The following is a 27,983-nucleotide window of genomic DNA, read 5'->3' as shown; positions in this document are numbered from 1 at the left end:
TTTGATATTTTGGGATTTTTCTAATTTTTATTTTTTTAAAATTTTTATGGAATGAAGTTGGACATAGACTCAATAGGGGATGGGGTTGGTTTCCGGGACAGAATTCGAAAACCATTCAGTGTATTTGATCGAACCTTCGCAAGGCTATCAGGCACATACTGAAGTGGTGCCTTTTGATATTTTGGGATTTTTCGAATTTTTTTTTTTTACATTTTTATGGAATGAAGTTGGACATAGACTGAAAAGGGGATGGGGTTGGTTTCCGGGACAGAATTCGAAAACCATTCAGTGTATTTGATCGAACCTTCGCAAGGCTATCAGGCACATACTGAAGTGGTGCCTTTTGATATTTTGGGATTTTTCGAATTTTTCTTTTTTACATTTTTATGGAATGAAGTTGGACATAGATTTAATTTGGGATGGGGTTGGTTTCCGGGGCAGAATTCGAAAACCATTCAGTGTATTTGATTGAAACTTGGCAAAGCTATCAGGCACATAGTGAAGGGGTTCCTTTTGATATTTTGGGATTTTTCTAATTTTTATTTTTTTTAAATTTTTATGGTAAGAAGTTGGACCTAGACTCCATTGGGGAACAGGTTCGATTCCGGGCCAGAATTCGAAAAGCCTTCAGTGGGTAAACAATGTATGCTTCTTAAAGAACATTCAACTGTTGACTCATTACATACAGAATTGCACATTTACTAGTGGTTCATTTACAGACAGCTGCCGGGGGGATATGTCATCTTTCTGATGACTCTTGTTTGTAGCAGTTGTGTTTTTGTGACTTGTTTGAAAAATACACTAAAATATTGATGTCTCAGAAACTTTTGTTGTTTGGTATATATAAAACAATACTGCATTGGGCAAGTGATGACTGGTGTAAAAAAATTACTATTCTAAGTGATATGTTTGTAACAGAAGTTACCTTCCTCACGATGTACATGTGCATGACTATGTACTGATTCTTTGTCATCATGCAATGTGTGCTCTCGAAACCCTTATCGTAAAAAATGATGTATGTTGAATTCAGTTTGCTTTGATTTTATTTGCATGTATGTATCTAGTGTGTACACTTCAAAGGATTATCCGCTTGCAGGTGCGACATATGTATGAACCTTGGGGCCTACCGTATGATCTGTGTGCCTGCGTGTCTGCGAGACTTCTGGACTTGCTGCATTACTCATACAGAAATATTTTTTTGTCCTTTCAAGTGCAAATAATTACATGTGTCGGAAGAATACGAAACTGATTCAGTGATCTTTCCAGGCTCTCCTATTAGTTGATTCTTGTAGTCCTCTCGCCCGAAATCCACATTTGTTTAAGGTTTGTATTTGCGGTTCGACAGCTCAACCCAGGGTCTGTTGAGATAGCTGTGTCTGGAATTCGGTCTCCGTTGCTTTGGTTTTCCAATTGCCGTGGTAAATTGTCTAAATTGGACGCGCGATAACACACACTTGATCTCCGGGTAGGTCGCTAGTGTTAACAATGAGCAGTCCCAATGAGGTGAACAGATGTAACAACCTAATCCATGCACCAGGTTGTTGTTGTGATCGCCTATTAATTAAGGCTACACTACAAGAGATGAATGGTTGATATCAGTACCATGATTATAATTTAATGTGGTAATGACAAACGACATCCATGGCCATGGGTTCATTCGATTAAGCGAATGCTGTTTCTTACAAACACATCACGTTTTAAATGTTTTATTTTTCCAGAAGTAAATAAAAATGGATAAAACACTTCAGTCTTAAATTTTTCTCCACAGAAAGAAGGAACGATTTTAATTTGTATGATTAAAACTGTCTGCCGATTGTTCAAAATAAGCATGTCAACGAGGATATGGGTGAGTGTGGTTTTACGCCGCTTATAGCAATATTCCAGCAATATGACAGGGGGACACCATAAATCGGTAAGACTATGCATGATCTATATATGCATAATGCCTATCAGAAACAATTGAAACATATTCTTCTAATGATTTCAAATCATTACGTAATCTCATGAAACAATATACTGTGTAATGTAACTTTTACCATTTAATTCACCTATGGGGGAACAAAGAATATATATATATATGTCAACATGAGTATTCTTTGAAACAAACATGTGTTGAGTTATGACACATTGACATACACAAACTATATCCTACATTGTTTATTCCACCACATTTGAGACGCGTGAAGATCCTGGGTAGAATAAGTCTTCAACAACCCATGCTTGCCATAAAAGGCGATCGGGTAGTAAGGCTCGCTGACTTGGTTGATGCATGTCATCGATCCTAATTGCGTGGATCAATGCTCGTGATATAAATCACTGGATTGTCTGGTCAATATTCGATTATTGTAGACCGCCGTCATATAGCTGGAATATTGCTGAGTGCGGCGTTAAACAACCAACCAACTACCACATTTGACATTAATAATATGACTTTAAGTCGAACATAAGACAACGAAATTTCGAGTTTCAATCATGTAGCTAAAAAAAAGTAGAACGTATTTAAATGTCAATTATTATAAGAATAATGAAAACTTGTTTCCAAGTAAAAGGCACACATTCATATGCGTTTTCATCCAAGCCTGTAGTTTCATGCAAGCGGTAAGCCGCTTTGTTCAAACGCAAGATCGAGGTACTGTAATGTTTTCTGTTGTCCAGACATTGTTGAACATTGTGGTTGCAGTATATGCATGTGTCCTAAGACGTTTACATCCTCTTTCGTTTATTGACGCTTTCCCTCTAGCAAAATTGAGCGGGTAAAACTTTAGAAGCATTTGATCAGTTTGTGTGTCACATGTTTACTAAAATAGTTCAAATTTTATATTCAAGCAGTAATACCATAACTATACACCAAGCAGAACAAAACATACATTTGTAAAATCTGTCAATACATGAAATCATTACGGTAAATATCACAATGTAAAGCAAACCAGAACGATACAAGTAACAAGAACACATCAACAGTGTATCTTTCCCATATAAAAAATAGCAAGATAGTTATTCAGAATTTCATGTTCACAACTTATTACACAGATCAGATTCCTAAAATTGTATTGAAAATCAAATTATCGGTTAAAAGAACAAGCAATCAACCAATTAACCAGATAAAAGGATCTTTCCGATTTGTTACTTCATAATAAGAAACCAATCTGAAACATCCTCATCGGTTTTAAACAAATATTCATGAGCTAATCGACTGTTGCCGTACACAAAACAGTATGGAATATTATTGGTTAAATCACATGAACTATATTCAAGAATGTAGGGAAATATTAGAATAAATCATATATCCACATGTAGCATACACATTAACACCTTGAACGACCTTAGGTTGAGAATAAATACCCAGTGCTTGTCGGACTAGCTGTCCAAATGGATCGGGTGTTGAGGATAGGTGACAAGGTTGATTGCGTGTCGTGTAATGGTTATGTATGTAGACACAAATTCCAACATCAGAGAGTCACATTCTTTACACTGTTCCCTGTTCTTCTTTACTCCCGAAATGTGATGAGGTACTTGGGATAGGCCTGGACGTCGTTGAACACCACGTACATACTTGGATGATCCACGTTGTCAACCAAACTGTCGTACAGGATGCTTGGGTGTTCAGGGTCTAGAGGTGGGGGGACTACCATGCCTGATTTTCCTGCAGTGAAGTGTCCAGTGAGGACGGATGCGTAATAGACGTGCTTGATACCATCTTCATTTGGACGGGAGTAACCGGAGGCGGAGTAGCTGGGACTGGCAGCAAAATAAGTTCCCTTTCCAAAGGAATGGGCTGTAACAAAAAATTTAGATTTAAAGGACAGTTTATAAACACCTCTCTCTCTCTCTCTCTGTCTCTCTCTCTCTGTGTCTCTCTGTGTCTCTCTGAGTGAGTGAGTGAATATGGTTTTACGCCGCTTTTAGCAATATTCCAGCAATATCACGGCGGGGGACACCAGAAATGGGCTTCACACATTGAACCCATGTCGGGAATCGAACCAAGGTCTTCGGCGTGACGAGCGAACGCTTTAACCACTAGGCTACCCGACCGTCCCTTATCAATGAGGAACTCCACCATTTCACATATTGTTTTCTCAGTACAATTTAGAAATCTTTCCTAAAAACATAAACCATTTTACGATTCCGATCACATCACGAGTATATGGTGATGAATCACTATCAAATAGTGATGGTACCAAGTGTTCTCGAAATGGTAGCATCACAGGCGCATGAAAAGGCAAGTCAAATACTTAAACATACGGTACAGTCAGGTCAAAACAGAGAATTGCATCGGGTATCACTTTGGTGATAGATGCGTCAAATTTGGAAATATCCTAAACATAAGTTATCTATGCCAGTTTTGCTCAAGCTGTAGAAATGGTCCAGATTCTTGGTACACTTAAGCGTCTACCAAATGAAATAATCCGGAAATAAAAGGCCGTTTGTATATTTGTGACAGCCCGTTGAATGTGATATGGGTCCAAATGGACACAAATGGAAAAGAACGAGTACCGAGCAGGCACCAAGGTTTTCCCACATGTGTATGGGTATAATTGCCCAAGTTATTCCACTGTTAAACGTTGGGAAGCTATGTTTAAGGCTGGGAAAACATGCCATGACGATGACCTTAGGTCTCGACGTCCCTCAACTTCCATCAATGAAGATTCAATCAAGGAGATAGAAAACCTTATACTATCAGATAGACGTCTTCCCATGTTGACTTGATGAAAACACAGGTTTAAGCCATGGATCCACTGAAACTATTATTCATGAACATTTACAGATAAATAAGGTATCTGCTCGTTGGGTGCCAAAGTTTCTGAATTCTGATCTGAAGGAAAAAAGTACTGTCATTGCCACAGAAAAAGTAGAGCTAATTGAATAAGATTTCGTCAAATTCAAAAGGAAATAGTCACGGGTGATGAACCATGGAATGGCACCATTCCATATCTCCGGCACCAAAGAAATTCAAGTCTTCAAGATTAGCGAAGAAAGTTATGGCCACTGTATTTTGAGATGCAATGAGTGTGATCCTTGTTGATAACTGAGAAAGTCAAAAGACGATTGCCGGTGCCTACATTGCTCATTTGCTTAATCGCCTGAGAGATTCTATCAAAGAAAAGCGGTGAATAATGCTGACTTTGGGTTCGAAGAGCTACCTCATCCCCCATACTCGCAAGACCTGTCGCCAAGTGATTTTCACCTGTTTTCTAAACTGAAAGAACAATTCCGTGGAAACCTCTATGACGACAGCGATGACTTCAAAGCTGCCGTGAATGGTCATTTGAGGATGGCTTTAGGACATTTCTTCCTGACTGGAATTAAAAAGTTTCAGTATCGATATGAGAAGTGTTTTGAAAAGCAGGGAGATTATGATGAACATTAATTAAAAGCATTTTCACAATTGTTGGTTTTGTATGTTAGGCTTCCGTACAATGACAGGAAAGCGAATTTCAACATTTACCGTCAAAATTCGTCTTGGGTGACGTCGCGGGGACAGGACAATAATTCTTGAACATGATCGGTACGGGGTCGGTAGTGGGGCGGTAGCACCCATGACAGACGAACTGATTTGGCTACTGTGAATGGTCATTTGATTGGACAGACATTTTTCGTCCTGTCTTTGGTCGACACATAAGAAAATCTAAACTGGAAGATGACAATGCCAGACCACATGGTGCACAGGTCGTCACAGTCTCCGACAAGAGGACATAGGGACATTGGACTAAGTCCCCCGACATCTGTGGGATATTCTCAGGTGGAGAGTGTACGCCAGAGACCAAGTTCCCGTCAACGTGGCCTAGCTTGGGATAACTCTAGTAATGTAGGGCGATAAAAAGGGCAACTTTGGGCAAGTTACTCAACAGTAAGCCGTGTATATATCAACAAACATTGTGGACACACCAGATATTGATCTACACGCCCTATATTAATCTTGCAGACATTTATCTCATTACAACTATCATTTCATCAGTTCAGTTATTGTTTTGTTGGTGGTATTTATTTTTGTGTCCCAACCAATGTTACCAATTTAAGCTGTTATTTGTGTTCTTCTAATTCGAAGACTTCAGGGTGTAAAGGTACAAGAAAACAGTTCCCCTTTGAAGCTTAGAAATCGGAATCTATATTGTGAACAACGGTCTTCTCCTGCTATCAGCTATGTACAGCGTCAGGGAAAAACAATTCGCTCACGCTTTGGAAACAGTGGGAGTTGATTCTGATAAAGTTGTTTTATCTAAGTTTTATACAGTGTATAACAGAATTAGTATTAAACAAACGAGAACGAAGTCTCAGCTGCATAATCTACATTGAAATAGGCCATAGACCATATTGCTTGGAATCATGGAAACTAACCTCTTCTTCCTGCATGTTTCCCCAGCAGGACTTACGTGTGAGCATTTGGGTGATCCGTGGATGTGTGCTAAGATAGCATTGCTTAAAACACAATAGACTAATGCGGTCTCACAAACAGTTTGCTGAGATTGGTGTTCACGTAACACAGGTCTATAGTAGCATATCCTCAAATATAGATAATCCGTCACACATTACCAACACGCTGATCTTGACCTATCATAGAGGAAGCTCAAATACAGCAGAAACATCTCCCGGATTAGGCTGGCATGTCTTACAATAGTCAGTACGTTTTTGAGCAATATTGCTTTGTAAAACTCGGGAAGTTGTTGATACACATACACTGTATTCACTGATACCCTAAACGATGTTCTGTGTTTATTTGTTTGAAAACGTGTAGGAATTCAATAATGTACACAGTTAATTTGGTAGTAATTACAGTACAAATCTTGTTCACGCCCATTTTTTTTAGCATACTTTTCTATTCGCAGTTGTATCATGTCTTTGTGATACATAATCCTGACAGTCAAGTTAAAACTGTGATGATTTTACAGGAATGTTGAATCTTTTAGTGATGAAAATATAAATCGATTCTCATCAACAACTGAAAATCGACATATTCAGCTAGTGAAAATTATGCAAATATAATGGTTGCATTATTTCAAACGCTTCTTGTCTGTCGTCCTTGAAATCAATATTGAACTTGAAGTGCTGAATATTGTTGCATTTGCTTTGTAGACAGGTACCTGCTACATAGCTGCGACTGAAACCATGAAGATTTATACTGGTCACAACATCTCCCTTTGTTCCGTGCCATAGGTGTCTCTCAAGATCCACATCCGGGTTCTGTGTTGCCATCTGGTGCAGGAGCATCACATACTGGAGATACAATGTGCGGTTCTGGATTCTCTTGATCTGCAATGTAAGGACTTGAAATTGCTGTTATGCATACTTAGTTTGTCTTTCAAATATCATCGTACCGTCAAAGTAGAACACCTACAATAAAATTAAACTTACCATGCACCTCATAGGGAGTAATTGCAGCGTATAACAAGAAGGCTACTCAAACAGCTCAGGGCGACGATGTTTGCTACAAGCTATTGAACACCTCTAGCATATACTTTGCTGAGAAAACAGTAAGGATCACTGAGAATAGAGAATCACTGTCCTATTCAGGTCTAACACAGCAAGCACAAATTTCCCAGTCTTGAAAGAATATAAGATATCACATTTCTATTAATGTACCTAGAGACTAAGTCTTCAAGTTTTAGTTGTTTAGTTTGTGTTTTAGTAAGGGAGTGAATCTTGTTTTACGGCAGTTACCAATATGCATCCTACATCCTTAAAATCAATTCCGGGAAAACCAGCTCAGTATAGAATCTATAATTGTATTTACAAACAGGGATGTCATTAATGTGGAAAAGCATATAACTTATTTTCTTAAGCTTGGGTTGCAAACTTTAAGGGCATGGTTCTTTCAGATTTGAATCTATAGAACAATACTCCCCAACGAAAGAATGCAGTCAGACTGAAGTGAGTAGTGAGTTGGGTTTTAAGACATGGTTCGCATGTGATATTAACATCAAAAAGAGAAGAGGTGCGAACAGCAATGCGTCACATGATCTCAGTTGACATAAGCTACTGAAACGTTACCTCAACAATCGTATATCGATTCTTCACGCCTGTATTGAATTGTCTAGCCACCAACTTGTATTCTTTATCTTCAGGTTCGAGCTGTACTTCGCTCATAAACTGTTCCTCAGTCATTGGACTCCAGTGTCCAGGCAGTTGGATGTACCCAGCCATGCCCACAGCTACAGCAGAGAAAGCAAAAACTGCATCATGTATAAGATCTAGCCTCAAATAAATCCTGTGTTTACTAGGGTAAGAAATATAGTCTACTGATCACCAATGTGCTAGGTAATAACCTGTCGTCTGACGAGAGAATGACTTTCAAAAAGGACTGCCAGAACGGTTTCGGAACCAAAACCTAATGCCCCAACACAGTGAACGGTCGTAAAATCGCTCAGATTAGTAGTGCACATTCTTATCTGCAGGCCTATCCGGAAGCGCTCCAATCTTGCTTCAATGCAGTATTTGTGATCAAACTGAGAATTCTCGATGAACGCATAAGGGCTATTAGCATGCTTCAAAATAGCAGAACTCGTCGAAAGATAGTCAATATGTTCAATGTGTCTCAGTCTGTGATTTGCAGACTTTGGAACAGATTTCTGCAGACACTGCGTGAATCGCAGATGAGTCATACGAACGTGGGGTGGGGTCATTATGACTGCCAGAACGCTGGTGCCCACTGTAAACGTATCGCGCCTCACTACCTCCAGCAGCAAAACATCAACAGAATGCATAAGCCAGCCCTGTGTCCTGACCCTCCCACTATGCACGTCTGGGACAAGTACACCGACGTCAAAGGCCACTGCTGCATAAGGCAAACTAGGCAAGGTGCTGAAAAATTGCCTCAAATTGCCATTTGGAGATTGCTTTGGACCATATAATGAATGTTTGACCGATGGCGGAAGCGTGGGCCAAACGTTGTGAAATGTAAACACAAAAGGCTGGAGCTGCTGGAATATTGCTCGACATGAAGGGAAAGTTGACTATTGGACAGTCGAAGTCATACAGTCTTGTGGAGAGTGTTTTGCCTATGCATAAATATTTTGTCACTATCTTTATGCATAGATCTAAGTATGAAAAAGATGAGGCGGTCTCACTGGTCTCTTTATTTCTAGTTCAGGTGGTAAATAAGTGGAAGGGAATTGGCTATTTGATTGTTATTGAACGATATCAGATCGTCGATATACCTGAGGATTAAGTTAACCTTCTTGGCCAAATTACCTTTGTTTTGACTTCAAACAGAAATTTCGAATCATATGCATCAAGAATCAGATCCGTAAGAGTGAGTGAGTGAGTGAGTATGGTTTTACGCCGCCTTTAGCAATATTCCAGCAATATCACGGCGGGGTACACCAGAAATAGGCTTCACACAGTGTACCCATGTCGGGAATCTAACCCGGGTTTTCGGCGTGACGAGCGAACGCTTTAACCACTAGGGTACCCGACCACTCCAGATCCGCAAGAAGGGGAGCACAACTGGTGCCCATGGGGATGCCTACTTCTTCCCTAAATGTTCTTGTTATCAATGTGGAAGTCCAGCATTTGCCATATTGTTTTCCCAGTAAACTTGAGATGGCATTTGCTTTCATTTCCACAAATCGTCCTGAACCTCTGAATATAGATACGTAAATCGGACATGTATTATTTTCTTCTTCTTTTTATTCTGTTTAACGCCGTATTCCGCAATATCCCAGCTATATCACATATAGGTCTATAAACATATCAAATCTGGACAAGACAATACCGTGCTTGACATCATGAGCATCGATTTACCCAATTGTGAAGCGATGACATGTATCAACTACGTCAGCGAGCCTGACCACCCTTTCCCGTTAGTTGCTTCTTACGACGGGTTAATAAAGACCAGTTATAACACGGATCTTCACGTGGGTTGCACTTTATGAGTCAACACTATATTGTATCACAAGAAAATAGCACGCTTGACGGTTAAACTATAAACAATGTGCTATTTCATTGACGTTTGTTAATGTATAAATACATCACTGTTCAATAACTGCACAAGGACATGGCAGTACAGAAACTGATTGGGTAGCATATATTATGGAATACATTAATTAATAATACGTCTAGTACGTAACCTTTTCATATCTTGAAGTATTTTGTACGAAGTAAAATATTGAATCTCGCGGAAGTACCTGTTTCTAATGTAAAATCGCTTGTTGAGGAATATACTGGACGCACATCTGGGACTGCTTCAGCTGGCATGGCACCGTCAAAGATCTGTAGCAAATTCATAATGAACAATAAAGAGGTTAGTGCCTGGGTCGTGGTCATTTGTGAAACAAGAGCCAAGCAGAAAATGTCTCACATAGCATATGGATGGATATTTGTCTTACTTATGTCCTGAAAACAACTAAACACAGCACAAAATATGACCTTTGAGCACACTTCATCATTGTACACGTGTCTCCCATAAAGACTCAAATACGTAATTACCAGAAAGAAAACATTCACTGTGAGGTGAAATGGGGTTTAGCGTCGCGTTCAAGATTATTGCATATAATTATAGCAACGTGCATGCACGTGTGTGTATATGTGTGGCTGCTTGAACTAGTCAGGGCTTATGTTGGGTTTATAGTGCTAGCTAACTGAGCTACCATGCCGCAGTTCAACATGAATATCCCACTCAGACAAAATAAACTGCCTCCAAGCAGGATAGCAACAGGTACCATCGTTTTACGTCTTTTGGTTTGACGCGGACGGGGATCGAACCCCGGACCTTCCACTCTGCGAGCAGGTGATCTACCACTAGAAAGTGGAGGCGGTCTTCACTGTGACACTAGGTGTTACGTGGTATGCCGTCTTGTTATAAGAGTTGCTTTGCTTGGCATATGTCTCAAAGTATTAATTTTCTAAAAATTGTAGCTTTGATAAAAAGACATCAAACTTTATTTCAACTTGGATTTTCTTGATACTATGAGTGAAAAGAACTATCAATCAGAAAACAACACTTGGGTGTTATCATTGAAAGGAAACAACCATGGCTCTTTCACTGAAAGGAACATGCATGCTAAATGTCAATATTATCTCTTTCAATTTCGGGGGTTACAGCTTTATTGATTTAAGGGGATTATCGACAGAATCACATATATTCCACCAAATTCTGGATCATATCATGCCTCAAACAATGAAACCCACACCTCCAAACTTTTCTTGTCTTCTGGATACACAACAAGTCGTGCCTCTCGCAGGGAAGAATCAGGGCTGCTTGTTTTAAATTGATCAAAGCTCTTGAAGATACATTTTGCCACTTCATCGCATGGAAAGTGCAAGTTCCCTGTACCAATTATAGGGAAAGCGATGCTCTTCAGTTTCGAGCTCGAGGCCTTGGTCAGACATTTTACAAAAAATGCTCTGTAATTCTGGAACACAAAATTCATTTACGGGTTACGTTTTGATACTCAGGCTATATATATTAATTCAAAAGTATAATTTTCAAAACTTCCCCATGTAGCTTTATGTGTATTTGTGCACTCACACCATAATGTATTCATGCCTCCCATTATTATCACTAGCTATGACGTCATATGCTTTTTGACGTCAAAAGCTTAACGTTGGCTGTCGCCTAGGTCTACGTTTTAATTCTCCCTCTATTGTCACTATTACATCTAAGGCATTATGACGTCACAAATACTACTGTTGTGCGTCGCCAAGGGACTACAATGTAAGTTAAGGTTTTCATTACAATTACTGAAGAGCGATTGAACGGCGAAAGATCTTGTGTGGATAAAGGAGTTTTGACAAGCACGAATATCTGGACTGCATATATCTGGATATACAGAACTATCAGTCTGTAAAAAACACTTCTGGCAAACCATGGTGTTTTCATTGAAAGGAACATGCATGGAAATGCCAGCTTTTTCTGTATATATTTAACTGAGTTATTGCATTTAAGAGTTTGTTATTTTGGTGAAGATTGATCACCCATGTCCACATTTCGCTGCAAGCTGTAACTGGTTAAAGAATCTATCTGTCACAGGCATCAACTTGGCAGGTTTTTCATTTGGTGCCCATTATGATTTCCGTCACTGCTTCAAGATCGAGAACATAACACTTTTTTCAGGTCCAGCATGTCAAACTTGTAGAACTTGATGCAACATTAATGATGAATTACCTGCTCTGACCACCCTCCCAGGGACGTGTGGTATATTCTCCGACTCGGAAGAAGACCTCCTGAAGTCTCGGCTATCTCTTCCGTCTTAACACCTGTGGGATAGTTGACCCTGCACTCTTCTTGTATGCTGTTTCCCGCAGCTTTATATATTGCTGCAGAAACTTGCCCACATCTCAAGCTGAGGCTCGAGCTAGTCGAATTAACAATCACATCAACCTGAAATCATGTATCATTAATTTGTAATTAATGTGTAATTAATTTGTGATTAATTTATTTCTGTATTAATCCAAGGGAAATAATCCTATGTGCTCACGGGATTGTTTCATTAAATACATATGGAAGCAAGAATGTAGGTGACTTATCCATGTTGTGATGATGTGTAATCATCTAGTTAATCCTATAAAAACAACACATTCTGGCCATACATTATTTCCCGTGCGAAATATATTTAATATGTGCTGACGAGTTTGTTAGACTATAAATGGGACAGTTGATTCTGCTACTCTTGATCTTAAACCTGGTGACTGTCACAGAAATTGCCAGGTAAATAGAAACCGACCATCAATTCTGGAGGTCTTGATCAATGGGTGCACAGAGGTTTGTAACGTAGAGTTACAAGATATACAGCAGCAACAAGATACATGGTCACAATCAGGGTCAGTACTACACAAACGTATATAAAAGGAAATTGATGTAACGATAACGAGGTCAACTCACCAAATTCGTTCGATGACGAATTCCACAATGTTCACTGTAAATGCCCGTATACACTTATTTCAAATATATTATGAAAACAACCCAATCCGTTCTTTGAGGCCAAGCATAACAATAAACCAAAAAAATGGTCAGTTTGCGGTACATATTCTGAACAGGGATATTTGCTCGGAATCGTAAAATAAAGATCTTTGAGCTTCTGAAGACGCTAGCTCCCAAAGTATGGCTTCGATTGTTTTCGGTTATGTCTTATTATTATCTTATTATTTTGAATACTATGAGAAGTTTTCAATATGTAAAAGTCATACCGATCAATCTGTTAAAAGGAACTGAGTAATGTCAACTGCAACATATTACTTACATCCTGATGGACAATGTCTCCTTTGACAATAGTCACAGAGAAGGTAGATCCGAGTTCTGTACGTGAATAAGGAATAACATGAGCAAATACATGTATATCCAAAGAAAAAGAATCCTATGATCTGTTGCCTGATTGACCAAGATAACTGTTATCCTTGTATTCATACTATTTGCTGGTGATGGGTACTTAGAGCAGATTCCACTGAGACTGTTATTAAGTGTGGCATGGAAATCATTGATGATAAAACACAGACAATGGTATTTAGGAACAGGGAGGGGGTTATCAAAATATGAGAAGTGGGCATATAAGAGAAGGGAAATTAAAGTTGTTAACGCTTATTTGGGATCAATCGTTACACCAAAAATGCTTTTGACAAAGTCAAAATTACTCTTTCATCACGGGGCAGCAAAGCTCCCATTCCGATAAAAACTTTCATATTTAAACACAATGTAACTGTCATAAATGCTTTAGAAATATTTGATAAGCTACTTGTACCATTTCGTCTTATGGAAGTGAGATATGGGATTTACACACAGAGAAAATATCGAAGTTGTCGACCGAAAGTACTGTAATTTTGTACTAAATACTAATATCCAGTTACCAAATCGTGTCACCTGTGGTGACTGTGGGAGAATCCCTTTACATATCACCCGTTATGTCACCCAGTATTAGCTCCGTCTGATTTCAATGCCACGCGGCAGGTATATGCTCAAACAAACCTGCAATAGAACATACCCGAATTGGGCTACACATATTATAAATCTGCTTTTTCTGTATGGTTTTGGCGAGGTATGGACTGCTCAAGATTTCGGATATATATATAAACAGAAGAAATTAGGCACTGCTTAAATAATATATTGAAGATGAGATAGAAGTAATTAGATTTAGAAGGCACTGCTTAAATTTCGAAGTAGGTACAATCCATTAGGCATTCTGAAACTTGGAAAAGGTTTATGTACTGTACGCAATATTATATATCTTTGTATTAAATGTTCTGATGAAGAACATGTTTTGTTTGTTTGTTGTTTAACGTCGCACTCAGCAATTTTCCAGCGATATGACGGCGGTCTGTTATTAATCAAATCTGGACCAGCCAATCCAGTGATTGACATCATGAACATCGATCCACGCAATTGGGATCGATGACATGCATCAACAAAGTCAGCGAGCCTGTCCACCCGATCCCGTTAGTCGCCTCGTCGGACAAGCATCGTCGCCTTTTACGGCAAGCATGGGTTGCTGATGACAAATTCTACCCCGGATCTTCACGGGTCTGAAGAACATGTACACTTGCACTGTCTCCAATATTTTGTTATACGCTCTCCATGTTTTTCCTTCAATATTTATGCTTGCTAAAGTGTGTATGATATGTTCAAGATTCAAGGAAATATAGAACAATAACTAGCGCATATGTTTACATTATAGTTTATTAGTTGGTTGGTTGGTTGGTTGGTTGGTTGTTTAACGCCGCACTCAGCAATATTCCAGCTATATGACGGCGGTCTGTAAATAATCGAGTCTGGATCAGACAATCCAGTGATTAATATCCTGAGCATCGATCCACGCAATTGGGAACGATGACATGCATCAACCAAGTCAGCGAGCCTCACCACCCGATCCCGTTAGTCGCCTTTTACGACAAGCATAGTCGCCTTTTACGGCAAGCATTGGTTGCTGAAGATCTATTCTACCCCGGATCTTCACGGGTCAGTTTATTAGTAACTGCATCTACCGGGTACCATGGCAAGGAATATAGGAGCATAAGAACTAATTATTAGCTTACCTTTGCCTTTCCCAAGTTGAGGGCGCTTGTCAATCACAGCTGTAAATGCCTGTAGATATTTAGATAGTATATAATATAAGTACATATTTAATTTGTTGCTTCCTGTTCTTGGGATTATTAATGTACATGTAAATGTATAATGATACCGAAATAACAAAATTATTATATGCTTTTGTGATGTTATGTAAATCGAGATCTGATTGTTTTAAACTTGTAATTTAACACTCGTGGTGACATCATTTTCTAATACGAGGGCAGGTAACAAAATCTCAGTCTAACCAACTTTCAACTATGGTTACAACAAAGTGAACTAGTCAAAGTAGTTCATTGCAAGTGTATTTGGTCTGTTGAGGCCGTCTGTATATCAGTGACAGCCAGTTGAATGTGATAGGGGTCCAAATGGACACAAATGAAAAAGAACGAGTACCGAGCAGGCATCAAGTATTGGACTTTAGAGAAAAGTACTAACAAAGAACTTCATGACCGCATGTCACAAGTGTATGGGGATAATTGCCCTAGCTATTCCACTGTTACACGTTGGGGAGCTATGTTTCAGGCTTGAAGAACAAGTCTTGGCGATGACCCAATGCCCGGACGTCCCTCAACTTCCGTCAATGAAGATTCAATCAAGGCGAAAGAAAAACTTATACTGTGACATGGACGTATTACCATTGCTGAACTTGAGGAAGACACAGGTATAAGCCATGGATCCATTGAAACTATTATTCATGAACATGTACATATGAAGAAGATACTAGTGCCTGCTCGTTGGGTGCCAAAGTTTCTAAATTCTTACTTAAGGGAAAAAGAACTGACATTGCCAGAGAAAATGGAGAGCTAATTCGTCAAATCCAAAAAGAGATTAGTAACGGGTGATGAAACATGGGTTCACCACTATGATCCCGAGTCAAAACGTCAATCCATGGAATGGCACCATTCCACTTATCCGGCACAAAAGAATTTCAAGTCTGCAAGATCAGTGAAGAAAATTATTGACATTGCATGCTGGGATGAAAAGGGTGTGATCCTCTTGATTACTAAGAAAGACAAAAGACGATTACCAGTGCCTGCTATGCTGATTTACTTTATCGCCAAAGCGATTCTATCAAAGAAAAGCGTCGAGGAATGCTGACTGCTTGAGTTCTATTACTTCATGACAATGCCTCTTCTCACACCTCGCGTCTTGCAAAGGCTGCTGTGCGACAATGTGGGTTCGAAGTGCTTCCTCACCCTCCATACTCGCCAGACCTGGCACAAGTGATTTCCACCTGTTTCATAAACTGAAAGAACACCTTCGTAGAAAACGCTATGACGACAACGGTGACCTCAAAGCTGCCGTGAATCGGTTTTTCAGGGTGGCTTCACAAAACGTATTCCTGAGTGTAATTGAAGAGTTTAAATCAAGAGCAGGGGGATTATGTTGAAAGATATAATTAAACACAGTTTCACAATTGTAGACGTTTGTTAGGCTTAAAACGTTTTGATCAGCACTCGTATGCACATACAAAATGACAATACTCAATTATTATACTGAAATAATATTCGTACTGACGAGATGTAAATGTAAATGTGCACATGTCTATTCACGTACCTTAATCGTATCCGCCTCGCCTTTGTCCGCACACACCACTATTTCGTCCAGAGAAACACATGAGTAATTCAAGGCTGTATCCAAGATGGATGTAGCTAACACGGCCATTGGTAAAGTGTCCATGCCATATCCAGTTGGCTGAATGGCGATGCTTGATATCCCATCTTGCTCAGCCTTGCGTAGGACACCGTCTGTCAGGCGTCGTAGTTTCTGCATATTTCAGATGGAGGAATTAATGCGGGTCTGTATGCGTGTATGACAGCAGGGAAGTTGACACAGTTGTATACTCAGTCTAATAACACACCATTCAAAATTATTTGTGATTGTATTTGAGGAATTCCTCACAAAGGGCCGAATCAAATATTTCGCTTTACTTCCTGTACCATGTCCCACCCAGTGGTTCCCGGGCATCAAATTAAAGAGTGGCGTTGATATCAATGTTTCTCTGGCGGCTGTTTTCATTTTGCAGCAAGACAAATTAATTTCGTTCACAGATCAAATATGGGTTCTCTCAGGAAATGTTGATATCTATCTTTAAAAAATCCGCCGTCGTTGTATCTTTTATGGGAGAGTATTTTAAGCAGATATTTGGCCAATTTAGGTTCATGAAAGAAAATACATCAATACATACATACTTGCTCCACATCAGAAAGTTTAAATAATCGGAAAACATTTCGCGTATCACATGTCAATACAAGAAGCACTGTAACAGTATACTCTTAATTTCCGATACCCGTATTATACCACCCATGATATCATCCATGTGCACCTTATAAAATTAAAAAGCATATGCAAGTGTTCCGTTTCTTTGTTGATAAGTATTTAACAAAATTGAGTGCCGCATTCTACAGGAAATTGAACTATAATTGTTTCCTGAAGGGATATGCATCTTGAATCCAGGCGAGCTTTACCTGTTCTGTGAGTGGTAGGGCCTCGATCAGGATATTATACACACGCTGGCAAGGAAGGTCCCCTCCATCAGTCACGAAGATACCTGATTCCTCAACCTGAATATAACAATGGAGGTAATTTGAGTAATATATTCAATTGTTACAACTGGGCAACAGTGGTCATGTGCTTCATGTGTTGGTACATGGGTAGGCCATAACAAACATCGTAGTTTACCATAGGATAGTAAGGAAAAGGTGATGCTTGATATTTTACAAGGTAAACCAGTGATTGATGTTATGAGTACTTTTACACAATGAACACTGCTGAAGTTAGCCAGCTGTTTTGGGGACCAATTCTCACCCGAAATTTCCTCGGGGTGTATACAAATAGAAACACAACATGTTGTATCATTTCTTTCTCTGGTTAATGCTATTTTCTGACCGAAACCTTCCATTTACCTCTGCAGAACCCTCCTGTTGTTTTGCATCCGTTATTGCAGCAATGGCGTCAACCTGTAAAGATAAAGTATTTTTATCGTGCTTGCTATCAACGCACTTAAATTAATAGTGTAGACTCAAATTTCAAATATAATCTGATGTGAAAAGTATTTCATATGTTAATTTTCTTGCACAGGATTTACCTTTGACAAGCGTATATGTAACATAAACTGTAATGCAGCATGTCGTGAATAACTTAGCTGTATTCCAGCTATTTGACAGCGATGACATGTATCAACCAAGACAGCGAGCCTGTCCACCCGATCACGTTAGTCGCCTCCGGGTTAGAATAGATCTTCAACAACGTATGTTTACAGTTAATGGCGACTATTCTTGTCGTAAGAGGCGACAAACGGGATCGGGTGGTCAGGCTCGCTGACTTGGTTTGATGCATGTCATCATCCCAATGGCATGGATCGATGCTCATGAGGTCAATCACTGGATTGTCTGGTCCAGTCTCGATTATTTACAGACCGCCGTCATATAGCTCGACTATTGCTGAGTGCGGCGTTAAACAACAAACAAACCAAACCATAATATCACATGTTAACATAATCTTACAGGGGCTGCTCAGTTAACGGTTCATAGATACCTGCTGTTGTGTTTTGTCGCCTGTCACAAAGGAGACTGCTGCATACGCTGTGAAAGAGAAACGCATATCGTAATGACCATCCTCATTAGTCCGTCATCAAACAGCTGCAGACATATCATGAACGTCAAGCTACATTTCCTTACATGCATCGCTGACTTTGTGAGGGAGTGAGTGAGTTGGTTGTAACGCCCTTTTTTAACAGTATTATATCGCTGTGTGTTAGCTTAATATCCGAAGTGATGCAGGTCTCGGCCGTTTACCACTTCGGTGAAATCCACGAGCACGGGTATGGTGCTGACACACCTAGAAACATAATAGGGGCGAACCGGGATTCGAACCCACAATCATTGGTTTCTGGCGTGTCCAAGGGACGCAACCATGCACAGCGAATCGCGGCGCCTCAGACGACTGGGCTACTCGTGCCCCCTTGACTTTGTGAAAGACTGTACCACTACTTTCTAACCGAGTACTTAACCAAAACACGCATGAAATATCCATCACTCTGGTTTGCACAATTGAGTGCAAGACTCCAGCCCTGACCACAAGAGGTTCCTTGAGACTTGTTCTAGAGAACATGTAATCCAAAACTGATTAATATGCTGTTAGCTGACTGGTGCCTTGTCATCTCAGTAGGGTGTTGTTTCTATCAGAAGGGTCGGTCGGGTAGCCCAGTGGTTAAAGCGTTCGCTCGTCACGCCGAAGACCCAGGTTCGAATCCCGTCATGGGTACAATGTGTGAAGCCCATTTCTGGTGTCCCCCGCCGTGATATTGCTGGAATATTGCTAAAAGCGGCGTAAAACCAAACTCACTCACCCACTCACTCATTCTATCAGAAAATCACTGGGTAGTGTGTAAATCATTAAATAACCTGGGATTTCCATTTTTTCCATAAAAGGATTTAAAGAATAATGTAGCAGTTGATCACATCACTTGACTGATATATGAGAAAATACAACTGATTTATGAGTTACGCTCTTGAATTTAACCCTTCGTTGTTTGAGTTCTGGTCCGAAAACAAAACGAACGGACAGCACCCATTCCTATATTGCCTTCCCACATTGATAAAGGGAGATAGTTTTTATTATTCAAATCTATCTGGCTATCCTTTCATGCGATATAAGTGGTCTTCGTGTGTCAGTGTACACACGTACCGATCCAAAGTGTTAACATCCCACGAGATAACGAACAGTCATGTGACAGGAGGTGTGAACTTAAGATCCGACGTTACAGTTTGGCCCGCTCACAAAGATCTCGTACTGGTAAAGTCTGAGAGCAAACAATGGCAGGCCCGCTCACAAAGATCTCGTACTGGTAAAGTCTGAGAGCAAACAATGACAGGCCCGCTCACAAAGATCTCGTACTGGTAAAGTCTGAGAGCAAACAATGGCAGGCCCGCTCACAAAGATCTCGTACTGGTAAAGTCTGAGAGCAAACAATGGCAGGCCCGCTCACAAAGATCTCGTACTGGTAAAGTCTGAGAGCAAACAATGACAGGCCCGCACACAAAGATCTCGTACTGGTAAAGTCTGAGAGCAAACAATGGCAGGCCCGCTCACAAAGATCTCGTACTGGTAAAGTCTGAGAGCAAACAATGACAGGCCCGCTCACAAAGATCTCGTACTGGTAAAGTCTGAGAGCAAACAATGACAGGCCCGCTCACAAAGATCTCGTACTGGTAAAGTCTGAGAGCAAACAATGACAGGCCCGCTCACAAAGATCTCGTACTGGTAAAGTCTGAGAGCAAACAATGACAGGCCCGCTCACAAAGATCTCGTACTGGTAAAGTCTGAGGGCAAACAATGGCAGGCCCGCTCACAAAGATCTCGTACTGGTAAAGTCTGAGAGCAAACAATGGCCGGCATTATCTCACCTTGGCTGTTTTCTCTGACTGATTTGTTGGCTTGTTTTTGGCAGATGTTCAACACTTCTCTGGCGACTTCCTTTCCAAAGGGAATAAATACGCATGTGTTAATTTAGAAAAAAAAAAAAAAAACGAATAATGCTGAAATACATGTCAATTTAAAATAGTTTATAAGACTCTTTCATCATTGATAATGCCATATGCCTCCTTTGGATTGACCATTGATTAAAAGCCTTGATAATCGGACGATTTCGAATAACTTTATTTGCCTTTCACGTCTTTTACATGTTTGTGACGGAGAATGTTACTCAGATATTAAGCTTGCTTTACATGAAGGCATAAAATCACGGTCATTTAACAGGTGAGGTGAAATGGGGTTAAACGTCGCGTCCAAGATGCTGCTTGTACTAGTCCGGACTGATGCCGATTTTGTAGTGCTAACAGTTTCAGTTTAAACATGAATACCCCACTCAGACACAGTATACTGACTCCGAGCCCACCAGTCCTTGTTTTGGTCAGGCTCGCTAACTTGGTTGATACATGTCATCGATCACAATTTCGTGGATCGATGCTCATTATAGCAATCACTTGATGGTGTGGTCCAGACTCGATTATTTACAGACCGCCGTCATATAGCTTGAATATTGCTGAGTGCGGCGTAAAACAACAAACCAACCAACAGGGTGACAACAAGTACCGTCTTTTAACGTCTTTTGGTATGACGCGGCCGGGGATCGAACCTCGGACCTACCGGTCTCCGGGCGGACCGTAATTTTACAGTTATGAGAATATATGAAAGGTACTCGCATTTGATATGATATCAGGAATTTGTTGCAGGATTCTGTCGAGTTCTTCCTCTGTGACACCTTCCTAAACAAACCATATGACGTGAAATGTAATCATGTTCAAAGTTTAATTCCAATACATTTTGGTCATGGAATGACCTGTTCCACGTTGCCAAATTTAGAAAATGGTTAAAAAGGCAATATTATCCCCGAATATGTTTGCAGCGTTAAGAAATATGAACAGAAATGTACTAACATGAGGCAGACTTTTGATTACAGCGACGACATCCTCCTGAAACACATTTAACACTATGTGCAACATGAACAAATACACGTGTTATCGAGTTCTCTGTGATTCCAGCTGAGACTCGATAGAGACAAAATAAATCATGGCACACGTAAGCACATAGTAAAACATATCTATCTATCATATAAAACATAAATAAACATGTGTTTGGTATTAAATATGTATGCCTTGTAAGCTATACTTACATATATGCTGTAAATTACAACATTAACATGCAAGATGACTGACCATGATAGTTCACTTGATATTTGGAACAATATTGGCATGATACCGTCATAATTTACAATATTGACAGTAGCGGGTGACTTCGCCAAGGTAAACACCACCAAGCTGACTGTCGTTCATTTCTCGATGAACGTCATTATGTCACGTGATTACGTTGTCAATCGCGCGGAGAGATACAGAACTACTTTAGGGGAATTCCTCAAAGTCTAAAATTAACATTAAAAATATATTAGGGAAAACTGAGAGCGACATCAATTTAGGCTATGAATGATGCAGGCTTTGAAGTCAGACAGAGCATGTATGTGTCGGATCACCGAAATGAATCGTCCATTCGAAACAGAGAATGCTCGACTTACCAAAAGAAATCACCGAGCTCCACACTATCGTGCCTCAGTAAATCCAATCGCGCCACCTCAAGCGGTAATCCCCGTCATCAGCAGTCGTATTATGGCTCAAACACGCGCCAAAAGTTCACAGAACGTTAGTATGTATCCATTTTCAGCATGAGCCGAGTCTGGATTTTTTCCAATTCCAACGCTAACTTTACTGGGTGCAACATGAATTTCAAGCAAATGACATTGCGGTAGCCGCCATTCTCTGCCGTTTGTAAGACCAAGGGATGTCACTCCAAATGGAATGTTTGGGACGGATGACGTCACGACTCTCCGCGTTGATATAGTTCGCTCCAAATGATTAAAGTTTGATATTTAATGGATTGTTTTGTTATGATTTATGTATCTGTCAATATAAGGATTGAAGTTTCGCGCAAAAACACAACCGCATGGGAGTCTGGTGTTGAAACACAACAACATGACATGCACGTGCAGCATCCCTTGTCAGGCTATAAAAACGCTGGGTCTTCATTTGCATGCCAGCGTCAGCAACAACCAGAGAACCTCAGACAGTTGGAACAAGCGCTGCAGGCAGAGTGGGTGAACATTCCCCAGGCCACAATCCGGGATCTGACTGCTTCATTGGGACGACTATGCCAGTCAGCTTTGGACTCTAATGGTAGCCATATATAGATATTGACAACAGATGACCTTCACCTTCAAAATCTACGGTTCCATGTGTGCCATATTGAACCTGGGTCAATGACAATGATTTGGAACAATCTATTACCATCTTTTGATTATTTATACAATATGTAAAATATACATTAAAAAAATGAGTATATTTAGAAAACTCCTACTCACGAGCCCAGCTGTGAATTCTGAAATGATACATTCAGAAACAAAGTTATATATGTTTAAAAAAAAACCGTTAGAAATTCTTATTTATGTGCCTTCACAAGTTCACCTAATACATTTTAATTAATTCCATTAAAGTCTGTGTTGGTGATGCAACACTAAGTCACCAAATAATTGTACATACTTTCATATATGTTTTAAACACACCCATGACTATTGTTTCTTCATGCTATAGAAGTTACACCTAGTAGTTCCTTCAAAATCGTTCCTCCGACATTATTGAAGGGGAATCTCATGAACAAGAATACCACGTTCCATTCGCAAAAGATATTTTAACAAAATGTCCATTTGTGAATACTTACCCCGTGTTGCCAGTGCCTTCTGAAGTTCGCGTTTTCTCCTCTCGATCTGTAACATAGGTTTGTCATTTACATACAGACTATTTTACGAAAAGGAATGACATTATTGTGAGATGATGGAGAAGTGTAGTCATTCAACGGTCATACTTTGCAGATGGTAACACCCGATAACTAGAAAGGTGTTTGCATAAAAGGAAAAAGTCCGAAGCACCCCTTCCCATCAGAAGCATGTATCATGAACCATTTTATTTAACAAAATCAGGTGACAACTGACCTCATTATTATCTACCACCTACATTCATCTTTCATATGCTATATTCATAGTGAAGGTCATTCATTCATGACTATTTCTTTCTTGTGACCTTGATATTTGGAGGACTGTAGAATACCCCAGGTTTGTATGTCAAACATGCGGCGTAGTAGCTATGAGAAATATCAACAACCGTGGAAGGAGCTGTATAATTCCGACAAGAACATCACATATACTTACAATCCTCTTTCGCAGATTTTCGAACCTTTGTTTTTCTGAAATTGCAAAATGGTTTACTCGTAACAGCATGCACAACAACCACCATGCAATATGTATGTGGCATTGAAAACGTGGCAACTCGGAGTCAAATTCTTTGGATAGCTGATTTCTTGTTAGTAAATATAATTGTCTTCAGGCTTTACCCAAAGTATGAATTTTATGTTGAAAGACATGAATAAATATGTTGTGTAACATAATTAAACTGCTCCTTCTTTCACAGAAACTAATGTTTGTCTTGCAGAAGTTTCCGACTATGACAAAAATTGCCAAAGTCGGTCATGTGGAGTGAGTGAGTTTGGTTTAACGCAGCTTTTACAGTATTTTCCAGTTATATCACGGCCTGTCAGCGTCATGTAAGACGTTAACCACTTTGCTGAAACCCACGAGCATGGTGCTGACAAACCTAGAAACATAAACGGGGTGAACCGGGATTGGAACCCACGATCATAGGTTTCTGGCGTGCCCACGGGACGCAACTCTGCACAGTGAATCGCGTAGAAACATATTCTGGGCAAACCGTTCTGACGTGACCCGTAATGGGAAGTCCTGTCCTCTGATCTTTGTTTAGCGGCAGCGAGAACTTGATTGTAATGAGATTGGGCAAACCGGGGAGTCCACGATCCGGCCAAGAGGTGACTCGTGTACAGCTTGTATGGTTGTATGGTCTCATGCACGTGTTATTCCGATCGTAGCTAAAGAGTGGTCAACTTAACGAACCACTTGATGTGCGTGTTTGTATATCACGGTTGTATGGTCAAAATTGGGATACGTACTGTCCCGTCAGCACCTGATATATGGAAACAGGTTTTATACAACTGTGTGCTGTCTCATGTGACAGCCGCAGAAAATCCGCTATAGTATAAACTATGCAACTAGAATAGCTGGTCTAAGTACTGAAGGTTAAAGAGTACATGGTTGTCAACCAAGTGTAAGCTGGAGATTTAACAAACATAGCAACCGTATCAACAATCACATTTGTCTACTGAACAAACCTGAAAGCCTTATAAAAAGGAGTCCGATTGGCAATGACATATGTCATTGATTTTTGGTTGTCTGAATACACATTCAGTTATTCGGTGAGCTAGAACAACTGTTGGCTAGACTTTGAGATTATTTTGTCAGCCCGTGCCATGTACGTCCGATATCAACGCCTGTATATAATAATTGCTATGCGAGAAAAATAATTCGTACTAAGGTGTAACACCATTTTCACTGGCTGGTGTATATAGTGAGTTAATGTAGTTTACGGGGGGCACGGGGGGGCCCAGTCGTCTAAGGCGCCGTGATTCACTGTGCAGAGTTGCGTCCCTTGGGCAGGATAGAAACCTATCATTGTGGGTTCGAATCCCGGTTCGACCCGATTATGTTTCTAGGTTTGTCAGCACCATACCCGTGCTTGTGGGTTTCAGCAAAGTGGTAAACGTCTGAGACCTGCATCACTTCGGGCTTTCCTCCCACATTAAGCTGACACGCCGTGATATAACTGGCATATTGTTGAAAGCGGCGTTAAACCCAACTCAATCACTCATTAATGTTGGTTTACGCTCCAGTCATAAATGTACTCATTCAAAAATGAATAAACATATTGATATACATATATAAAAACATAAGCGTATAAAAATATTAATATGAAGTCATTTGATGCACCAAATAAATAATTTCATTGTTGGAACTATAAACATTCAGCATGGAACAAATGCATGACCCAAGTCTAACATAAAGAAACTCAACACCCTGCAATGTTTAGCTGGTTCTGGGACGAGTCAAAATTATGCTGCATAAAGCTTATTGGATCGTAATGACGCCATATGCAAACGAGAGACCGACGTTGGCAGCATAATGGTGGCGTAAGGATGTGTCGCTAATAATATACACATGAAATATTGAGTTCTCATGACAAAGCGTTCATCAAAACGTATTCATTTAATGCTGTAGGAGAACAGTACATCTATTTCAGGTGACCTGAAAGTAATCAAGCATTTGTTTGTTGCTTAACGCTACAGTCAGCAATATTCCAGCTGTATGACGACGGTCTGTAAATAATCTGGACCAGACATCCAATGATTCACATCAAGAGCATCGATCTAAGAAATTGGGATATGACGACATGCATCAACCAAGGCACCCGATCCATTGACCACCATTTAAGCCAAGCATGGGTTGCTGAAAGCCAAACCTAATCCGGTAATCAAGCACTAGAACGACAGACGATTGCTTGACAAATTAGAGCAATGATCCATGTCACACATTGTAAACATCCGATTCTTATGAGATCACATTTTGGCCAAACATGGGATACTGATGACCTAGTCCGTGACGGAGTCCCCACAAGATAAATATTCGAGAGAAGAAGAAAATGATTTATACATTAAAGTTCTGTGGTTTTGGAACGTTATCTCCCCAGGGGCCCCGTGAAGATTCCGTGGTAGAATAGGTCTTCAGTAACCTACGCTTGTCGTAAAAGGCTCACTGACTTGGTTGATGCATGTCATTGATCCCAATTGCGTGGATCGATGCTCATGATATCAATCACTGGATTGTCTGGTCCAGACTCGATTATTTACAGACCGCCGTCATATAGCTGGAATATTACCGAGTGCGGCGTTAAACATCAAACCAACCAACCAACCAATCTCCCCAGAGTGGAGGACCAAGTGAGGACAAGGTTGCTGTAGTGTTCCTGTGATGGTATGTCAGGTATATGACGGATATGTCTGTATTATGACGTTTGGTGTATCCACTACGGGCATGTATAAAAAGAGCAAAACTGAAGAAAATATTTACATTGCAAAATTCCTTTATATTATTACGTGAACAACTATGAGCAACATGTAGGCGAGAGGAAAAAATGTAAGAAACGGGTTTACCATGAAAATCACTCACCTGCCATACTAAACACCTACCCAGTCGCAGTTAGCAATCGGTAATGTGCCAACTTCCTTGTCGGGTAGTTTTACACCGACTTACATGAGTCGTATAACCAATCTGCTATAGATAAATTGACGTAAGAGCTAAGAAGGGTGTTATACGTAGGTATACTCAGCAAATAAGGAAACGCAAAAGTGATATTAGTTTTTAATTATCACATAAATAATCAAAGGATATTAAACGATTGCTAAAAATATCATTGTCATTGATCAAGGTTCCATATGGTACGCATGGAAAAGAAGATTTTCAAGGTGAAGGTCGTCTGTTCTCATCATCTTGTATGGCCACCATTAGAGTCAGTCTTGCAGATTTCGGTCGATTGTAGGATTTGCAAAACATGTGCACCGCCAACTCGTTGTCAACAGATATTTTCCAGATCTTTTCATGTTTTTTTATCAATGATTTGATACACTTCGCAATGTAATACCTGTTTAATCGCAAAATAGATCTTGATTATCGATCAGATCGTCTTGACTGGGCGCCGCCATTTTGTTTCAATGTGGAAAAACGTGGCTACAGCTGATGATGATCGGCCGGTGGCGTTGTTGCCTTGGGCTTCCTTCAGTCGTGGCATGTTTTCACTGTTCACTTGCTGATTGTGATTGTGATGGCATGCAAATGAAAACGTGACAAGTGATGGTGCACGTGCATGTATGTTGGTGTGTTTCGGCGCCAGGTGGTTGTATTTTTGTGATTTTCCATTAGTTCACCAAATGTCTGCAGTACATCATTCCTTCCACACAAATCAATCTCAAGCCATGCAGAAATTACCAAATTACCATAATTTATTTATGGATGTCGGCAACACTCGTTTAAATATTTACGATTTTACTACGTTTGCGTCAGCAACTGTTGCAAATATGTGTAGCAAATATCAGTGACGTAACAATATTCAACCATTGAAAAGAATATGTCACTATAACTTGTACCGTTTGCAAGGAGTGTGGGTTGACGTTTTGTCTTTCAGGACGACACGAGTCACCACCGACTTTCACCGTGCACGAATCGTCAATTCGCACCTCCAGCCATACAACATCCACAAGATGCCATGGACAGCATTGAGCCCAGAACACACCTTTTCCGCACTGAACGCGCCTGGGGCATGATAGGGAGACGCGTGCGTCAACGTCATGGGCCGCCGACCACGTTGGCTGAACTTTGCCAGACGCTGCAAGAGGAGAAGGACAGACTCCCTCAATCACCATTGGGAGACTCGTGGCGGTATTACGCACTACTGATTCAAAAGCGTGAACGCTGAAATTTACCATG

The 27,983-nt window shown here is 40.2% G+C and overlaps 1 protein-coding gene across 1 annotated transcript; it reads right to left on the bottom strand.

Annotated features, from left to right (window-relative positions):
* Positions 1-1,688: 1,688 nt before the first annotated feature.
* On the bottom strand, positions 1,689-26,775 carry LOC124125508 (protein mono-ADP-ribosyltransferase PARP14-like). Its single transcript, XM_046488831.2, has 19 exons — positions 26,670-26,775; positions 23,748-23,782; positions 23,261-23,306; positions 22,905-22,921; positions 21,433-21,468; positions 21,199-21,261; positions 20,401-20,470; positions 18,530-18,576; positions 17,899-17,952; positions 17,461-17,556; positions 16,550-16,759; positions 14,959-15,007; positions 13,176-13,231; positions 12,101-12,316; positions 11,127-11,348; positions 10,122-10,206; positions 7,987-8,147; positions 7,080-7,248; positions 1,689-3,775 (listed from the first exon to the last, which is right to left on the bottom strand). The coding sequence occupies exons 1-19, from the start codon at positions 26,674-26,676 to the stop codon at positions 3,489-3,491; spliced, it is 1,926 nt and encodes a 641-aa protein (XP_046344787.2). The 5' UTR covers positions 26,677-26,775; the 3' UTR covers positions 1,689-3,488.
* Between the last annotated feature and the right edge of the window lie 1,208 nt (positions 26,776-27,983).

Source organism: Haliotis rufescens, unplaced genomic scaffold (assembly GCF_023055435.1).
Source record: "Haliotis rufescens isolate VD_foot unplaced genomic scaffold, xgHalRufe1.0.p SCAF_96, whole genome shotgun sequence".
Lineage (NCBI taxonomy): Eukaryota > Metazoa > Mollusca > Gastropoda > Lepetellida > Haliotidae > Haliotis > Haliotis rufescens.
Note: the sequence above shows the minus strand (reverse complement) of the source record. Positions and strands in the feature narration are given on the sequence as shown.